The sequence below is a fragment of the Phyllostomus discolor genome, chromosome 3, assembly GCF_004126475.2.
Source record: "Phyllostomus discolor isolate MPI-MPIP mPhyDis1 chromosome 3, mPhyDis1.pri.v3, whole genome shotgun sequence".
NCBI lineage: Eukaryota > Metazoa > Chordata > Mammalia > Chiroptera > Phyllostomidae > Phyllostomus > Phyllostomus discolor.
This window is the reverse complement of record NC_040905.2, coordinates 204,388,385-204,407,071: the sequence shown is the minus strand read 5'-3', so window position 1 is coordinate 204,407,071 and position 18,687 is coordinate 204,388,385. Positions and strand designations below refer to the sequence as shown.

The 18,687-nt window shown below is 56.6% G+C and overlaps 1 protein-coding gene across 7 annotated transcripts in view; it reads right to left on the bottom strand.

The window, feature by feature from the left end:
• Positions 1–10,023: 10,023 nt before the first annotated feature.
• Positions 10,024–18,687, bottom strand: part of LOC114493992 (DAB2 interacting protein) — a 183,080-nt gene continuing 174,416 nt past the window's right edge. For 6 of the 7 annotated variants that reach the window (XM_036022167.1, XM_036022165.1, XM_028508885.2 and 3 more), the window contains 2 exons: positions 13,867–13,954; positions 12,842–13,095 (listed from right to left, as the gene is read on the bottom strand). In XM_036022167.1, coding sequence (XP_035878060.1) covers positions 12,928–13,095; positions 13,867–13,954 — 256 coding nt within the window. In that variant the 3' untranslated portion in view covers positions 12,842–12,927. Of the gene's footprint in view, positions 11,979–12,841; positions 13,096–13,866; positions 13,955–18,687 lie in introns of those variants that run through there. The other variant, XM_028508893.2, reaches the window with a different exon arrangement.

Genomic DNA, 18,687 nt, shown 5'->3' with positions numbered 1-18,687 from the left:
GCGCTGCCTGGAAGTCTGCATTGATGTATCGGAATGCAATCACGCTGCTCATTTCCTGTAATGAACACGGTGCCCCTCCCCTGGCCAGGACCATTTCTCAAACCTCCGCCAGGGAAACGGGAGTGGAAGCATCTAGAACTCACTCCCTGTCTACGGCTGGAAAGAAAGAGGGGACGGCGTGGAGGGGACATTGTAGGGGGCAGGCACCATGGTGGGGCTGAACTTGGGTGCTGTTTGCAGAGAGAGGGTCTCCAGGCGTTGAGTGATCTTCCTGCCTCTGCCCTCCGCCTGTTGCTCTCAGTTCTGTGTCTGTCTCCCCGGTCACCTCCTGGAAGCCCTAAGCACGGGCCTGGCTCTCTGACTGCCGGCCGCAGCTGGGCCCACACTGATATACAGGCCACACCTGCACAGAACCAGACGCAGAAGCACACCCACGGACACCCACTCCCAGCGTGTGGGCTGTACCTGCGGACGCCGACACACACCATATCCCTCACATATCCCCGGTACACACACACGCAGGTACACATACACATTCACACACACACACACACAGGTACATACACACACGCTTCTACATGCACTGTGAATTTCCAAGCAGTAGATAAACTTTTGTTATTAAGTCCTACTTGTAGCCCAGAAATAAACCCAAGTCTCTATGGTCAATTAATATTTGACAAAGGAGGCAGCAACATAAAATGGAGTAAAAATAGCCTCTTCAACAAATGGTGTTGGGAGAACTGGACAGCCACATGCAAAAAAAATGAAACTCGAGCACCAACTTACACCATATACAAAAATAAATTCAAGGTGGATAAAAGACTTAAATATAAAACGTGACACCATTAAAGTCCTAGAGGAGAACATAGGTAGGAAAATCTCAGATATTTCACGCAGAAACTTTTTTACTGACTTGTCCCCTAGAGCAAGGGACATAAAGGAAAGAATAAACAAATGGGATCTCATCAAAATTAAAAGCTTATGCACAGTTAAAGAAAACAGTATCAAAATTAAAAGAGAACCAACTGTATGGGAAAACATATTTGCCAATGATACCTCAGACAAGGGTTTAATCTCCAAAATATATAAAAAACTTACACGACTGCACTCTAAGAAGACAAGGAATCCAATTAAAAAATGGGCAAAGGACTTGAACAGACACCTCTCCAAGGAGGACATACAGAAAATCCAAAGACATATGAAATGATGTTCAATATCGCTAGCTATCAGAGAGATGCAAATTAAAACCACAATGAGATACCACTTCACACCGGTCAGAATGGCCATCATAAACAAAGCAACAAACAACAAGTGTTGGAGAGGATGTGGAGAAAAGGGGTCCCTAGTGCACTGTTGGTGCGATTGCAGACTGTTACAACCACTATGGAAAGCAGTATGGAACTTCCTCAGAAAACTAAAAATAGATCTGCCTTTTGACCCTGCAATTCCACTGCTGGGACTATATCCTAAGAACCCTGAAACAACAATCCAAAAGAACCTATGCATCCCAATGTCCATAGCAGCACAATTTACAATAGCTAGATGCTAGAAGCAACCTAGATGCCCATCAGTAAATGAATGGATCAAAAAACTATGGTACATTTACACAATGGAATTCTATGCAGCAGAAAGAAAGAAGGAGCTCCTACCCTTTGCAACAGCGTGGATGGAGCTGGAAAGCATTATGCTAAGCGAAACAAGCCAGGCAGTGAAAGACAAATACCATATGATCTCACCTTTAACAGGGACCTAAACAACAAAACAAAGAAACCAGCAAAATATAACCAAAGACACTGAAATAGAGGACAGGCTGACAGTGACCACAGGGGAGAGAAGAGGGAATTTCAGGGGACATTGGGAGGGGTTCACGGGAACAAACTTAAAGGACACATGGACAAAAACTAGGGGGAGGGTGGTAATGGGAGGGAAGTGGGGAGGGTTGGGAGGGGTGGTGGATTGGGAGTAAAAGGGAGAAAACTGTATTTGAACAATGATTAAAATAAAATTTTTAAAAAAGTCCTACTTGTATTGCTCTGTGGTCAAAAAATATGGCCTTTCCTTTTATGTTTTTAAATATTTATTTATTTACATACTTATTTAGAGAGAAGGAAATGGAGGGAGAAAGAGGGAGGGAAACATCGATTTGAGAGAGAAGTATCAATCGGATGCCTCTCGTACCCACCCCCAACAGGGACCAAACCCAAAAATCTAGTCACGTGCCCCCAGGAACCATGTTAGGTGCTAAGTCTACAAAGTTGAATGAACTTGGACCCTATGGGCTAATAGTAGAGAACACAAATAAATCCATAGTGACAATCTGACGTGACACCTGCTACAACAGAGGGAAGCCCAGCATCCTTAAAAATCTTAGGTATTTTTGTCTACTTCGGTTGATTCCTTTACGTTTCTGCTAATTGAACGCTGCTGGACCAAAAAATGGCTGCTGTCCATTTTGTCATTTTTCATAGTCACATTCATCTGCTTTGCTTTTCTTAGCAGTGCGCTCCTGTGTGTTGCTGAAGCATTCAGCAAATTAGTTCGGCATTCATTCACTCGGGACCTCCTGGGAGGCTGCTGCAGCCCCCACACGCCGAGGCTCGGTGCCCCACGGGGGGCACGCTCCCTGAGACCCTGCGTTCAGGGGGGCCGCTCAGTCCGTGCCTGTGCCCGCCTGCCCTGCCCCCCCTCAGGGCAGGGGTCAGAGGCAGCTGCACCCTGTCCCTCCTTCAGGCGGCCTTCTCCTCCCCTGATCAGCCCACACCTGTTCCTCCTGCCTTGCCTGATGCTGGAGTCACCGGGACACTTGCTAAACTCCAGACTCTGTGGAACTGGGGCAGAGATACAAACCCACGATGTATAAAACGTGTATGATTCTGTGCACATCTCGTGTGTTGATCTATATTTGTACTGTACGTACGTGTGTGTATATTTGTGGATACATTTATTTCCTGTCTGCCAGAAAGGTCACAAAGAGAGGGCATTCCAGCAGCTCTCAGACCTAGGTCTGGAGCCCCTTTCCCCAGGGCTTTTCAGGGAAACGACTAACTCCACAGCTGGGCAAGGTAGGTACAAGGAAAGCCTGAGACACCTCGTAAGGCCAGAAATGAAGGACTGTTTGAAAACATCAGTGGCGGCCGGTTGCTAGGCCACGGGCACCAGTGTGCAGGAGGTCCCTGTGGCCAAATGTTGGAGCTTGAGCACCAAAATAATTGAGTGATGAGTTCTAAACCCTTAAAAATGGGACTTCAGGGACAAATACATAAACAAGCACGTGGGGAGAAGGGAGGACCTTTGCTGTCTGTCAGTAAAAGTCTGAGAGCTGCTGGGCCAAGTGCAAAGAGTGCTGGACCTGACAGATCTTTGCGACCATCCCAGTAAAGACTGGATCCGTCCGGAGTCCCTGGTGGATGCCCAGTCTAGGGGGACGTCTTGATAAGGAGCAGGATGCCTGCAGGGGCTCAAAGGGTCTCCCCGCAGACTGCTTACTAGTTGTCAGCCAGGCAAAACAGACCCACCCCAGTAGTTTCACGGTGGAGAAATTGGACACACCTGGGTCAGGCGATCGAAACGAGCCTCACCTGTGAGGGACAGCTGGGCGCCGGGGGCCTGCCCACGTGTTTCTCTGCAACAGGACAGGCTGTGCTCTCCGCTCTGCAGCTTTGGGCCAAGAACGAGTAACCAGAAACTAATCACGGGGAAACATCAGACAAATGAAAAACTCTATTTTTACTTTAAAAAAGAAGCAGGAAGGATGGTTGGTTGTATTCTTTTAAAATGTGAGTGCCATAAAAGACACAGAAACGTCCCAGGTGAAACCAGGCTAAACGCCGTCTCTGACCCTAGACCGGGTCCTGTGCCGAGCGAGAAAAGACTGTAGAAGGACATTGTTGGTTCGACAGAGGATACTGAACACTCAGTTAGAGAGGAGTGTGTGCTGAGGAAAAACTGACTGAGGTCGGTAACTACACTGTGAGAACATCCCCAGTCGTGGCGCGTCCATGCTGACGGATTCAGGGGTAAAGGACCGTGACGCAAATAACTCCTCTCTGCTGTCCCCTCACCCAGGCCTGTTTCTGCAAAGAGATTTTCAAAACAAAACCAGAGTCCTCCTGGGCATACCGTTCTGTTACCAGATTTTACACCTAATATATTATTGACACTTTTCAGTGTCATTTATTATTATTCTATGAATTTAACGGCTGCCTCGTGTTTCATTATATGGATATGCCTTACTTATTTTTTCAATGGCTCCATATCAAAACAGGAAAGAGAAACTGGTTGTAAAATACTCAACCAATAGCCCTGGCTGGTGTTGCTCAGGGGATTGAGTGCCAGCCTGGGAACCAAAGGGACACTGGTTCGATTCCCAGTCAGGGCCCATGCCTGGGTTGCTGGCCAGGTCCCCAGTAGGGAGTGCTCAAGAGGCAGCCACACATTGATATTTCTCTCTTTCTCTCTCTCCCTCCCTTTCCCTCTCTCTAAAAATAAATAAATATAAAAAATAAAATACTCAAACAATAACAGGAATATAAAGTAGAAAGAGCCCGTCCTCACACCAGTAGCTTGTGTTTGCTTGGACACAGTGCTGCTGTGTAATTTGTCCCGTGTAACGCAGTTCCCGCCTTTTCCTCAGTGGAATGAGGGCACACTGAAGCGCCGCCTGCTTTCACACACACTCTACCACGGACACGACCCCAGGTCTATCTGTCTGTTTCAATGCACGAGAATCAAGAAGTCACATTCGGCTGTTGGCTTGAGCACTTGGGAGGATGGAAGCACTATTTGGGGGTAGGGGTTGGGGAGATGAGAAGAGAAACAGGTTGAAGGGTCAGAAGTCAGGAGCTCCATTTCAGATGCGTGAGACTGGAGGCCATGCGGCGATGCCAAGAGGACTCGCAGCCGTGACTGTGGAACTCAGGGAGCAGGGGGGCTGGGTGTGAACCTGGCGGGGGGGGGGCGGTGGCAGAGAGAAGAATGGATGGCTGTAAATGCACGGCGGTGGTCCCACTGCCAAGGAGGAGCCGCGCCTTCACAAAGGGTGCTTGCTCTTCGATTCACCCCGACCCCCGCCTCTCCCGGTTGTCTCTCGACACTGTGTCTGAGTGTCATTGGCCGTGGGCCTGTGTAAGTCGCTCCCTGGCATTGCCTGCCATGTCAGAGGCCTCATGCCCCGTGACCGTGGGGCATTGTCACGGATTATTCAGACACTCATCCCAAACTTGCAGCTCCGGCCAAAGGAGGACAGCTTGTCAGCCCAGCGTCCTGCTGGAAGATAGTTTAAAAGGCCTGCCCCAGGACCACTGCGTCACCTGGGGAGAACACACCTCTCGGCATAAGTTTACGTGGTAAGTGTGCATGCAGCAACCTACTGTTACCTGCTCACTGTAGATCTTTGGTAGTGAGGGTGCTATCCTAAGAACACTAAAACACCAATCCGAAAGAACCTATGCATCCCAGTGTTCACAGCAGCACAATTTATAATAGCCAAGTGCTGGAAGCAACCTAGATGCCCATCAGTAAATGAATGGATCAAAAGACTATGGTACATTTACACAATGGAATTCTATGCAGCAGAGAGAAAGAAGGAGCTCCTACCCTTTGCAACAGCTTGGATGGTAGCGAGGGTGCAACCCCACTACCGTCTATGCCTGTAGGGCACTAACTAGTTTTGACCACAGTCTGAGAAAAGCATACCATCATGCTGACTGGTCCCCCTGTAACTCCACCATTTCTTACGGGATCTCTCACGGAGACTCCCTGCCAGGAGTTCTCAGGGGCCTCTGTCCCTCTTCACCCTTGGGGGCCATCGTCCCCTGACAGCTCCTCACTCGGGCCCACACACCTGGCCTCCTCTCCCTTCCTCTGGGCTCCTGGCCAGGGTCAGTGCGGGTCAGCCCAGCTCCGGCTGAGGTGGGGAACTGGCGACGCTGTGGCTTGGAAGGCGTCTTTTCCCGTCTGTTCCTTCATCCTGGACACTTGCGGCTTCCTTCTGCTCTGGAAAATGTCCCTTTTTATTCCTTGGATTATTTTCTTTTACTCTTTTCCCTCCCTCAGGAATTCCTAAGAGTTGGGCGTTGGGTGGCCTAGATAGAGCCTCTAGCTTTTTCTTCCCCCCACTCCCGTTTTCTATTTGCATATTTTGTTCTACTTTCTAGAAAAATGCCTCAGCTTGGCATTCCAGCACTTCTACTGGATACTTTTTGTAAAAAAAAATGTAAAAAAGAATCAGGAGCTCTTTTCTTGATCTTGGTTTCTTTTTCTTTTTAAAGGATTTTATTTACTTATTAAGGAGAGAGAAACATCAGTGTGTGGTTGCCTCTCAAGCGCCCTCTACTGGAGACCTGGCTTGCAAACCAGGCACATGCCCTGACTGGGAATCAAACCAGCGACCCTTTGGTTCCCAGGCTGGTGCTCAGTCCACTGAGCTACGCCAGTCAGGGTGCCTGGTTTTTCATAGTATCCTGTTCTTGTTTTATATCCTAAGGCTATTATAGTTTGGAGTCATTATTTTTTAAAAATGCTCTTCTATTTCCTGCATTACCGCAATTTTCTGCTTTCTTTCTTAGACTTATTTGGCCTTCCTCTTTCACAGGGGAAGTTTGCTTTTTTTTTTCCATCCTTTTTTTTTTTAGCTGTTGTATTTGCAAATAGGGGGTTTTGTTGCCACTAATGAAGCAGAGACCTGGGAAAATCACACCTAGTTTCTACAATTTGTTGGACACTTTCCTCAGCTGTGTGGAGTGGGGGAGGGGTTAGCCATCTGTGCTTTTTGCACGTGTGTACACACACACACACACAGAACACGTTGATTGGTGCGGGGCACTAAGGGATGCTGGGACAGCAATGCGCTCATTGCACTGGGGAAATATCTGCAGGTCTTTTCTCAGAAGCCAGTTTTCCCAAACAAGTATGTTCCACTAAGCCCCCCGGGGGAAAGCCAGACGCTGGGCTCTGGGCATCCTGGGAGCAGTGAAGGGGGGGGCGGGGCTGCAGAGGGAAGCAGACACTCACTTCACCCCTCCCACCGGCTGTCCTCCCCACACCGCACAGAGTCCTCTGCTCTCCCCGGTGTCCTCAAGTCTGGAGCATAACTGGTCAGATTGTTCCAGAGAATAAACGTCCTGTTCCCGATCAGGAAATGAGGAGTACGGGTTTCCTGGCCATGCCGAGCAGGGGCAGCAGGCGGGGTCTGGTTCCCCCTTGTCCAACCTGGTGCCCTGGCTCTGCCTCCCACCAGAACTGGGCCTGCCCGCCCTGAGCCTGGGGGTGGGGGGCGGGGGAGGGGGTGCTGGGAGGGTCCTTGGAACTGATCGGCTCATTTCCCTTCTCTCTCCCTTTGCTCTGCTCACGCAGTCAACACTGGTGCCAGCTTCCACCTGCCAAAGCTTTTCAAATTCTCTTATTGACGGATAGCTCCTTCCACTGGAATTTTGTTCTGAAAGGCAATAATCTTGTCAGTCCTTTCTTGTCAGCAGAGTGGCGTTTGGGGAGGAAATAGACGGGTGAGGTCGATGTACCTTGTTTCATTAGACGAGTTTGTTTTAAAAATCTAATTCTATTGTCTTAGTATTTATTTTCAAACTTCCTGATGATAGGGGTTCCCCCCCGATTAAACATTTATTGCTGGTCTCCAGTTCCATTGCTTTAAGGTACAGAGTCTGGCCCAAACTGTTCTTGGGGCAGCTGAGGTTTTCGCATCTCATCACAAAGTCAACTTGGGGAGAATGCTCCAAGGAAACTGGAAAAGAAGGCATGCTCTCTCGATTAGGGGCCTGATGTATCCCTGCTTATTACATCGTATCCATTATTAAACCCCTCTGGGCTCTTACTGTCTCTTTAATCTGCAATAAACGAATAACGCTGGAGTTGTGCTCCCGAGAAATGCGATTGTGTTTCTGTCGATTCCTCTGCGCGCTTCCAGGTTTTGTTCCCGTTTGATGCCACGGGGTCCGCCCCCAGGGAGGCTCCTGCTTCAGCGCCTTCGCCCCACGTGCCTTCCGTCCACACGAAGTTAGTCCTCTCCCATTCGTCGCGGTTCCCTTGAATTCCACATCACAGGGCGCCGCCCCAGCAGAGGGACAGCAGTCCCCGCTCCCGGGACAGCAGCGCAGAGGCCCCAGGAGGCCCATGGGCTTGGCAGCGAGGTGGTGGGGGGCTGGGGAAAGAACAGGTGAGAAGGTGGAGGTGCCAGGTCCCTGGGGGCGGTACGGGTTAAAGGAGAGGGAAGAAAACCCAGCCTGGGGCAGGTGGAGACCCAGCACCGTCTGGGAAAGAACAGGGAGGCAGAAGATTTAGGAGCAATTAAGGCAGCAAGGGGTGAGAGGGTAGGGCCTGGCCAGGGGCTGCCTTGGGAAGGAAGAGGGTCACCCCCACTCCTGTGTCTGCAGGGGTACAGGCTCCAGTAGCCAGGCTGGAAGTGGGGGGACAGGCTGGGAGGGGGCGGGGAAGGGCATCTTCCCCCAGAGGGGTCGGAGGATGGCTCAGAGCAGGCAGAGCGTCTGGCTGGGAAGTCTGAGAGGAGGTCCAAGTTTGCCTCCACACCCCCAGTGTGGTGAACGGGGGGAAAGGCCTGAGAGGGGAGGGGGAGGCAGGCACCCACAGGGGCCCAGGGAACTGGTTGTTTCGTTCTCCAGCAGTGCTCGGCCACCCAGAGAGCAGGCGCTGGGTGGACCCAGGGCTGGGCGGGAGCACACGGTCAGGAGAGGGACCAAGGAGGGAGGCCCCGGGCTAAGCCAAGTGGGGAAGCCGTGGAGACACAAGGGGCCTGGGAGGACAGCAGCCTGTTGATGTGGGAGACGGTGGGGAGGGCGTAGCAGAGGCAGGGGTCCTCACAGGGAACATCAGGAGGTTGAAATCCTGAGAGGCCAGGGTGCCGAGCAGGTGGCCGAGGGCCCCGGGCTGATGGGTGGAGAGCACAGAGACAGCAGTGTGGGGAGGGGGGGAGCTCAGCATGTCCTAATGGCTAAGGGAGGGGATGGGTTTGGGGAGCAGGATGTACCTCCCCCCCAGTAAAACCACAAGGGTGTCGAGCTACCCCAGGGCCCAGGGTTCAGGCTGGAGCAGGGGCAGGCTGGCGACGGTGGGCACCAGTCGGCGGCTCTGTTGCATCTGGCCATCCTGCCCCTGAACCAGCTATCCCACTGGCCTCAAGGATAAGCACAGGGACAGCCCTGGGGCTTCTCTCTGGAAATGCTGGACAGCTGGGCCCAAGTCCTTGGCAGGAGACAGACACACCTGTGCAGGTGACAGGCCAGGGTGTCCATCTGGCGATCTGACCAGACGCACCCCCATGCCCGCTGCAGGACCTTGGCCCATGCGCTGGGGCTGAGAGGTTGGCCCGGGCCTGGACTTGCCGCCTCTGGGCCAGTCTCCCACATACACAAGGGGGGCACGCTGACCCCTAGGTGCTACTGTCCTGTGGCAGAGACCTGCTGAGTAGGTCCCGGGGCTGAAAGGTCCTCTGTGCACAGGTGCAGCTGAAGGGACTTGGGGGCCAGTTTGTTCCCAGGGAGGTCCTGGGTTGGGCCTTGAAAGTGGTGAGGCTTGGGAGAGCCCTGGGGTCGGAACCTTCCAGAAGCTTGGATTTAGCCCAACTCTGCCATGACTTGGTGGTGACCCTGGGCAACCTCTCCCCATCCCTGGGCCCGGCCCTCCTGGAGGCAGACTTCGGCAGGTGAGAGCACCGGCAACAGGGCTGGGCGGAGGCGCTGCTGCTGCAGGGAACTGGGGGGGGGCCGTCCTTCCAGGCGGCTGGGGGACTGGTCTGGGGGCGGCCTCAGAGTTCATCTGCTCCACCGCCTGGGGCAGACGGACCCCTGCCTGGAGGAGGAGGGGGCGATCCCGGATCACTCAGTGCGCTGAGACCACCACTGCCACGAGCTGTAGGGGTCTTCCCTGTCTACAGCTGCCCCCTGGGGGAGCCGAGTGCCGGGTGCCTTGGTGAAGGACGACGTCGGCCCATGGCTCAAGACTCACCCCTGGGAACTCTCCTGAGACCCCGCTGCAAGGAGAGGCGAGTCAGGCTTAAAATAGCTAAATAAATCTTTAATATTTCTAATTGCAAATGTACAGAAATTGCACAGCCACACAGTCTTCGAACAACAACCACTTTCTCTGTACAGTATTACATAGTTAAAAGCCGCGGCTGGGGGGCTCCAGCCGAGACCCCACGTTTGCAGGTTTGTCCTTTTCACATACTTACAAAAGGGGGGCAGGGGGGTGGGGGCCGGAGTGGCTCTGGGGGCCGAGTGTGTAGAAAAGAGAGAGGGCGTTTCCCTGGGCAGTCTGCCTTCCCCACGTGGACAGGCAGGAGGGGGACAGGTGAGCCCCGGGCAGATGCTCTGGGGGCGGGCGTGGAGCTCTGGCCGCGGTCCCCCACCCCCCTCACTGGGCACTCGGAAAAAGTCTTCACTTATAGGAAGTTTGGCAGTTTCCTTCACCCTAAATGTAAAAGTTAGGCAAAAAAGTCAGGCCTCTCTGTGTCGGCAGAGGAGGGGAAAGCCGTCTCCAGTGGGGCCTGGCCTGGGCCCGGGCCTCCCTGAGCAGGAACTGCCTTCCCTCATCCCTCCCTGCAGGCCCCCCCGCAGCCTGGCGCTGTCTGAGGGCGGCGCCCAACACCGAGACCCAGGTCGTGTGTGCGGCCCCGGCAGGAGCCTCCCTGCTGGCCCGGCCAGGGCGCATGCCCCCTCAGGCCCACCGGCACAGCGCACCGCAAAGCCAACCAGCAAGTGCGGGGGCAGGGGGTAAGCCCCAACGCCCAACCCGGACCTCCTCTTCCTGCCCAATACTGTTCTCTAGATTAAAAAATAAAATACAGACCATCGGAGAGCGGCGGCCCCGGGCGGCCCTCGGCAGCACCAGGACCGGAGGACTATGTACAGCCATTAGGTGAAGTAGTTATACATTACAGTCAAACACCAAGAACATTTACAAAAATGGTCAGACTTGCAATTCAGATAAAAATCTGTGAAGAGTCTGTACACTTTTACAGTTTTTGCACTAGGTAAATAAGGTTCTCGGCCTGAGAGCTCACGGCCCGGCCAAGGGCCGCCAGCACCAGCCACTGCACTGGCCTCCCGCGCCTGCCGTCAGGCCCTGGGAACCTCCCCCGTATTGCTAAGAGGCGATGGGGCCGAGGTCGCTCTACGAGGCATCACCGGGAGAGGGGAGGGGAAAGGAGGGCTCACTGGGCAGCGGGGGACAGAGCTGGACCAGAGGACCTCTCTGGGGCCGGGCCCTGTCTGTGAGACCAGCAGTGAAACCAGGGCCTCAGCCCCCACGGCCACCCTTCCCGAGACCTGTGGCCCTTGGGGGCCGCCCTCGCCCCGCCAGCGTGTCTCTGGCCTAACTGTACTGTGGGTTTCACCTTGGAGCCCAGTCCCTGAGCGTGGGCCCAGGATGGGGGTTCAGTGTGGTCGGGGCCTCCCCCACGCCCCCTCCTGCTGGGCCCTGTGGCAACCCCTGCTCTGGGGGCATGTCTCAGCCCCTGGGGCAGGGAGGGCTCAGCGCTCTTTCCCAGGGTGTCCTCAGCTGCCTGAGGCTGAGGCAGAGGGGTGGCCCTGGCTGGCCCTGGCTCTGCTGCAGGGCGAACGCCCCAGTTCTTGTGCCCAGGGCCAGGGCTGGGGCTGGGAACAGGGAGGAGCCCAGAGGGACCCAAGCTCCTGCCCACTCGTGTCCCTCAAGTCGGGGTGGGGAGGGCCGAAAAGCTACAGAACAGCCTAGAGCTGAGGAAAACCGGCCCCAGCTGTGGGGGTGCCCCTCGCCTGTCTGCAGCGCCTGGGTCCTTGGCTGGGGGCCCGGGAGGGGTGAGGAGGAGGCCGGCCGCACACACGGGGCCTGGTGCAGGCCGCTGCTGTCTCGGAGAGGGAGCAAGTCTAACATCCTCCAGGGCCGCTATTTCCCATGCAGTGCGCACGCTCAATTTAAAAGGCCCCTGTGTTCCAGCAAGCGAGCAAGCGGGCTTTTGTTTCTAATGCATACTGTGAAAGGAAAAAAAATCACAGTTATCCACATTCCCAGGGCTCGTGGGCATTAGAATTTTTTTAACCACCAATCGGGAAAGAGCAGCCTTTCTCTCAGGGTGAGCACCAGCGGCCACCCCCTGCAGGGCCACAGGAGGGCGAGCAGCACGCACAGTGTCGTCTGGGCCAACTCTGCCCGAATCTTTGGCGTCGGGAGCCCCAGGGCGTCAGCCTGGGCCCGGGTGGCAAGTGAGGGAGGCTCCGGATCCTCCCCGCAGGTGCGAGGGCCCAGAGGACAGAGCCGTGAGCCTTGCTGGGTCTTTTTGGCAGAGCGAGTAAGAGAGGGAGGGGAAGGCGGGCAGTGTGGGGACAGGTATAGGTGGATGCTCGGTTCCTCACAGCGGGAAGGGTCCCCGACGGGCCGCATGCAGTGGCAGGTGCTCAGGGCCCGGCAGGGGACACAGAACTCTGGCAGCTCCATCCTCCCGCCCTCTCCCTGCCTGCCTGCCAGCCGACCTGTCAGCTCCTGAAACCGAGGGGCAGGCCCCACAGGGAGCCTGGGCTCCGGCGCTTTAACCCCCCACCGCTCCGGGCGGCTCCCTCCCTGGGGAGCACGGGGGACATGCACTTGGCCAGGCTGAGGAGCGGAGGTGACCCACGCCAAACCCGATAACCAACAGAGCCATGTCTGGGCCAGCCCCCTGCTCCCACCAGGCTGTCCCGCTCCCGCGTGCAGTCTCTTCGGCCTGCACCCAGCGTGCATCCTGGGCGGAAAGGGGGGGGCTCGAGCAGCGACGGTGTCTCTCGGCTCCCTCTGTGGCTGCCTCCTGGACCGCGGGCGGGGGGCTCGGGGAGACGAGCCTCGGCCTCGTGCCCCGCCCCGAGCTGGGGCTGCAACTGTGGGGTGCTGCTCCCCAGGCCGAGGCCCGGCCCTGGGCCACCACAGTCCTCCCTCTCCTCGGGCAGGTTAGCAATTGCTGCTGTTTCTGAACTCGCCGTTCTCGGTAATCTGCAATTTGGTGGGGTTGGTGGGGGAGATGCCGTTACGGGCCTGCATGCTGTACCTCTCTTTCAGCTGCGTCAGGGCGCTCATGAGGCGGGCGTTGGCGGCGTCCAGGGAGGCGATGCGCTTCTCCTGTGGACAGAGAGGGCATGCCGTGGGTCACGGGAGGGGGAGCTCTGTGCACCTACCGGGGCTGGGCCAGGAAGAAGGAGGCCTGGAGGCCTGGAGGAGATTCAGGGGCAGGCTTGCCCCCACGGGCCGCCACCTCTTAACTCCGCCCTCCTAACGCCTCTACCACATTGCCCGTCTCCCGCCCGGAACAGGGCAGCCCCGGGGGTGTCATCCGTCAGCCACCGGAGCCCCGAGGCAGGTGCCCTGCGCCAAGGACAGTGTCACACAGTGTCACACAGTGTCACAGCTCCTGGTCAGAGTGTGCAGTTTACGGTCTGAGCAGGGCCCGGCCCTGGTCCTGGGCGACCGAGAGGACAAGGAAACGGGCCCGGACGAAGGAGCCTGGAGGCCAGAGCCTCGAACACGCCTGCCCTGGCGATGCTCTGGGAAGCCGCCGCTCTGAACAAGAGCCCCCGGCACACCCCCACTTCCTCGGGGTGCCAGCGCCAGCCCCAGCCTTCCCCACTCCCCTCCCAAGAGATCCCCTCCTGGTCAGTGCCCTTGGAGAAAGGCAATGCCCACCAAGCCGCCCCCGTGGGGAGGAGCTGCCCCACCCCCCCACAGCCTGTCCCAGCGAGCCCCTCAGGTCTGGCTTCCGGGGCAGAGAGTCTGGTCTGCTAGCCCTCCGTGGCTTTTGCAGTGAGGCGTGGCCAAGATGTGCAGGAGCCAAAGTCACCTCCCTGTCCCAGGTCCTTTACTGCCTGTGGCCAACCAAAGGGCCATGCCCCCCACCTGGGCATCGATGATCTTCTGTTTGGAATCTACAGCTGCCTGCATCTCTGCATGGTCCTTCTTCAGCTCCTCCTCCACTGACATCAACCTGTGACCAGAGATAAGGACGGTCAGGCTGGCACCTGAGGGAGCAGGTGAGGAGGTGGGTGTGGGGCCTTGTGGGCACAGGAGGTCACGCCCGCCCAGAGGAAGCCTGCTAGGGGAACGCCACCTTGGGCCACAGACCGCCCACACGTGCCTGGGACAGGGGCTCTCCAGCTGACCTCCAGGCACGACGTGGGCTAGACCTTACTCCTTCCTTCCACTCTGCCCGCCTGATTCTGCTCTCAAACCCCCAGAAGCCCCTAGGGCTGCCCCTGTCCTGATGTTCTTCCGGGGGGGGGGGGAGGGGAGTGGGTGTCAGACCCTCCCCAACTCCCAGAGCCTGGCAGGCAGGATGCAGGTGTGGGAGCCGAGGTTTGGGTGGGAAGACTGAGACCCCGGAGGGCTCCGGAGCTTTCTCCCACACCCCGTACTCGCCAAGGCTGTGCCGGGCACTCGGGGCAGCGAGACGAAGGAAGTATAGCCTTGTCCCTCAGGGAGCTCGCAAGGCAGCCGGGACACAGACGGACAGACGGAAGCCCCGCTCCACACGGTAAGCTCGGGAGCCACAGGGGCTGAGAGCAGGAAGGAGCTAACCATGCTGGGGGAGGGGGTGGTGGCACACGCACTGGGCCGTGCGTCTGACGGGCAAGCAAGGTCTGCAGCAGAAACTGAGCACAGGAGACGGAGGGAGTGCCGTCTGCAGAGGCTCAGCGCTGAGGCGGGGTGGGTCTGTCCCGGGCTGCTCCTTTCCTGAGACCCTTCCTGGCCTCATCCTGCCGGCCCCTCTCGTGCCTGTCAATCACTCTCCATCACTTCTACCTTCCAACTCCCTTCCTTTAGCTTCTGGCACCTGCACTCGCTGGGTCTGCACGCTGGCCCCCAGGCCGGTGCTTGCAGACACCATGGCCTGCTCCCCCGAGGATGCCAGGGCTCCAGAGGGCTCTGCTCCCCACCCCCGTCCTCCTCGCTCCACAGACACGTCTCAGACGAGCCCACAGCTTCATTTCCATCCCTACCAGCCCCACTCTCCAGCCCAGCAGAGCACCCCCCACCCAGGGCGCGCCCTTGGCCTGCAGCACAGGACACACGGGCAGGTCGGCACACTGGGGCGGGCACTGCACGGGGCTGTCCCGAGAGGGCAGGGGGGTCGGGAGCGCCAGGCAGGAGGCAGGGCTGTGGCGCTGCCAAGGCCACAGGCAGGTGGTCACAGAGCAGAGCCTGTGAGAAGGGGGAGGGGGACAGTGGATGGTGTCGTCAGAAGGGAGACGACATGGGGAGAGAGGCTTCAGGTGCCACCTTCGGCGGGATAACAGGAACTGGATTTGCCCTCTTGCCGTCATAAAAAGGAAACAAAACAAACAAAACAAAAACAAGAAAACCAGACAAATACAGGGGCGAGCAAAAGTAGGTTTACAGTTGATGGGATGGAAAAACACGTGCAGATTACGTTTACGACAATTTTATCAACTCCAAAGCATAAGCTTTGTGTGCGTCCTCACAGCTGGGAGCCTCCTTCTGCCCTCCCGTCTGCGCAACAAAGGTCTGGACGCTCGGCGACGGGCAGCAGGGCACGGGGGCTCCCACCAGGAGGGACCCCATGAGGCGAGTATCCAGGCCAGACAAAAGGAGGGACTCGCCATCTCGGTCGAGGAGGCCCAGCACCGGCAGGGGGGCGAAGCGGCTGGGGCTCTCGGGACAGCGCTGGAGAGGAGGACCATGAGTGGGAACCCCACCTGTCTCCCTGAGGGGTTCCCTCAGGTGTCTGGCTGAGGGCTGGTCTGCAAGCCTGTGAGAAAGCAGCCGGGCCGGGTCGGAAAGGAGCTCACAAACCCACCCCAGGGACAGCTCGTGCTCCTTCCCAGCGCAGTGGGAGGACGAGAAAACACAGAGGCCTCTCTTGGGGGGGGGGGGGAGCCCCAGGAGGAAACGGACTCAAGGGAGGAGCCTGGTGAGCCCGGGGCTCAAGGGCAGCCAGGACCCACCGTGCAGTTAGTTAAACAAAAGCCTCAGGAGAAAGAGCAGGGAGTCCGAGTGACCTCACCGTGTCCCAGAACAAAGCCCAAAACATGGGAAGGCACACAAAACATCCCCCATTACATAAAACTCGCAATGCCTGGCATCCAACCAAGCATGCAGAGAAGCTCTATTTTAGGAAAATGTAACCCATGACCAGGAAGAAAGTTAATCAGTGCAGTCTCAGAAATGTCACAGGTGACGGAGTTGGTAGCGAGGACACTTAAACAACTACCATAGACACGTCCCACGTGCTCAAGGGGACAGGAAAGCGTGAGCACAACAGGAAGACGTTTGGGACTGAACCCAAGAGGAGTCTGGGGGCGAACATACAAGATCCGAAACGAAGACGAAGACACCGAGTGGAGCTCACAGCCGATCAGACACTGAAGAAGAAAGGACCAGTGGCCTTGAGGACACAGTAAGAGACAGGACCTGAAACACGGGGAAAAGGACACGCCGCAGCATCGGGGGACGTGGGGTAACTGACAGCAGCCTGAACACGGGTGGAGCGGGCGCCCTGGGGAACAGACTCAGACGATGTGGCCACCGCCCCCAGACCCAAGGGCTCGACAAACCCCCAAAACGTGAGGAAAACCACATCACGGCACGTCAGCATCAAATTGTTGGCAGTCAGCGATCAATACATCATCTTAAAAACAACCAGAGAAGAAGGCGCACTGAGCCCAGAGGAACAGAGACGATGACGATGGCAGGGAGCCAGCTGGGGCGAGGGGCAACCAAGGTGGCCGGGGCGAGGGGCGAGGGGCTCTCGGCCAGTCTCCGTGTCTCCGTGCAGAGCCGCGGCGTGCACACAGCACCACTCCAGCGCGGGGGCGAGCCGCTGCGGCGGACACCCTTGGCCTGCGACGCAGGGAACCTTCTTTATCCTCGGCCCCTCTAGAGCGAGTTTCTGACCGCTGCCCCAAAGCAGCAGCAGAGACCTGGCGAATAAACCCACCGCGAAGATGAAATAGAGTCATAAACATCACTTGATACTAAAGAGGGCAGGAAAAGAGGGACTGAAACAGTACGAATGGAAGACGAGTAGCGAGAAAAGAGGCTTAAATGCAACTACAATGACAATTACATGACATGTAGCTGGTCCAAAGTCTCCAATTTAAAAGGGAGAAACCATCAGATAAAACGCAAGACCCAACTGTAAGGCGTCTGTAAGAGAAACGCACTTCACACTGAGAAACACCGGTGCATGACAAGCGGGAGGACGGAGGAGGAGACGCCAGGGGAACACTAAAGAAAAGGAAGTCGGGGCAGCCGTGGCAACGTGGAACAGAGACTTCGGGGCAGGAATGTGGCGAGGACCACGGATGACGACTGGACTGCGGTGGCGCAGACGTCAGCCCACCGACAGCACGCAGCAGTCCTGAGGGCGGGAGCGTCTAAGAGGGGTGTCTCCGTGCACACAGAGGGAGCACCAGCAGAAATGAAGGGAGAAGTGGACAAATCCACAATTATGATGAAAAAACCTCCATGTTCTTTTCTCAGTGCTTGACAGCACCACCAGCAGAAAAACTAGTTAAGGCTGTAAAGACTTGCACGCTACCAACCACATCGACCCAACCGACAGCTCCACTGGGGCGGAAACGTACCGGGACTGGTTGGTAGAAACACGTGTGTTCAATAGGCCACTGAACGCGGGAAAGCACCGGCCCTCAGAAAACAGCACGGCGAGGGGGAGGTGGTTCGGACAAAAGTGCTTCCGTATTTGTGACCATGCCCTTGAAGAGAGCCAAGGGCAGAGCTGGCGGCCAAGTGCACGGTGGTTTCTGGGCCCTCTCCTCGTGCTAACCATTTTCCACAGAAAAAACCCACACGTAAATGAAGCAAACAAGAATTTGGAGCAGAAAAACAGGCCATCTATAAGCAGGGGATTTGGGGAGGGTTCCTGCAGGGATCGTCCTGGCCACCGCACACCTGTGAAATCCGTCCTGATGACGGGCAGGCTCTGGCACCGTGTACACGAGCAAGCTGTGAGCCTACACTGTCCCTCCTGTCCCTGGTATTACTGTCACAAGGAAATAAACTCCAGGGCTGGGGCTTGGCGGGTTGGCCTGGATGCCACACCTTGACTGCACCCGCTGTCCACACAGGGGCAGGGTGCCTACCCTAAACACACCTCCCCCAGTGGGGGGGGGGAATCAACACAGAATCTGATATAAACCATCCACAAAGATGACAGTCAGCTTCAAACAAACACCCCCCTCCCCCAGAAATCTTCCTGTGTCACCCACAGGCACTTTAAAACCCAGCACATCCAAACCCTGCACCACCATCCGCCCCACCCCCACCCGCTGCTTCTCTTCCCAAGTTCCCCTCCCAGTACCCTCCCAGTACCGGCTCCAAGACACACCCAGACGCTCTTGGCAGGAGTCAGGATCATTCCGCCTCTTTCCTCCCTCCCACCTCCCACTGTTGCAGGGAACTGACATTCCTTCCTACTTTTCCTGCCCTGAACCGGGACTTCACTGTCTCTCCTGGCACCCCCAATCCAGCTTCTAAACTCCCCTGAGCGGGTTCACCGAGAAACTGGGACTCCATGCAGTTCCCACCTCGAGGACCGGCCCTGGCTGCCCTCACTGCCGCCAGGCCCCACTCTGCCGCTCTGCACTCCACCCCAGCACACTCTCCGGGCTGCCTCCATCCCCCAGGCCTGTGCCTCGTGTCCCCACTGCCTGGGGCACTCTCCTCCTCCCTGCCCACGTG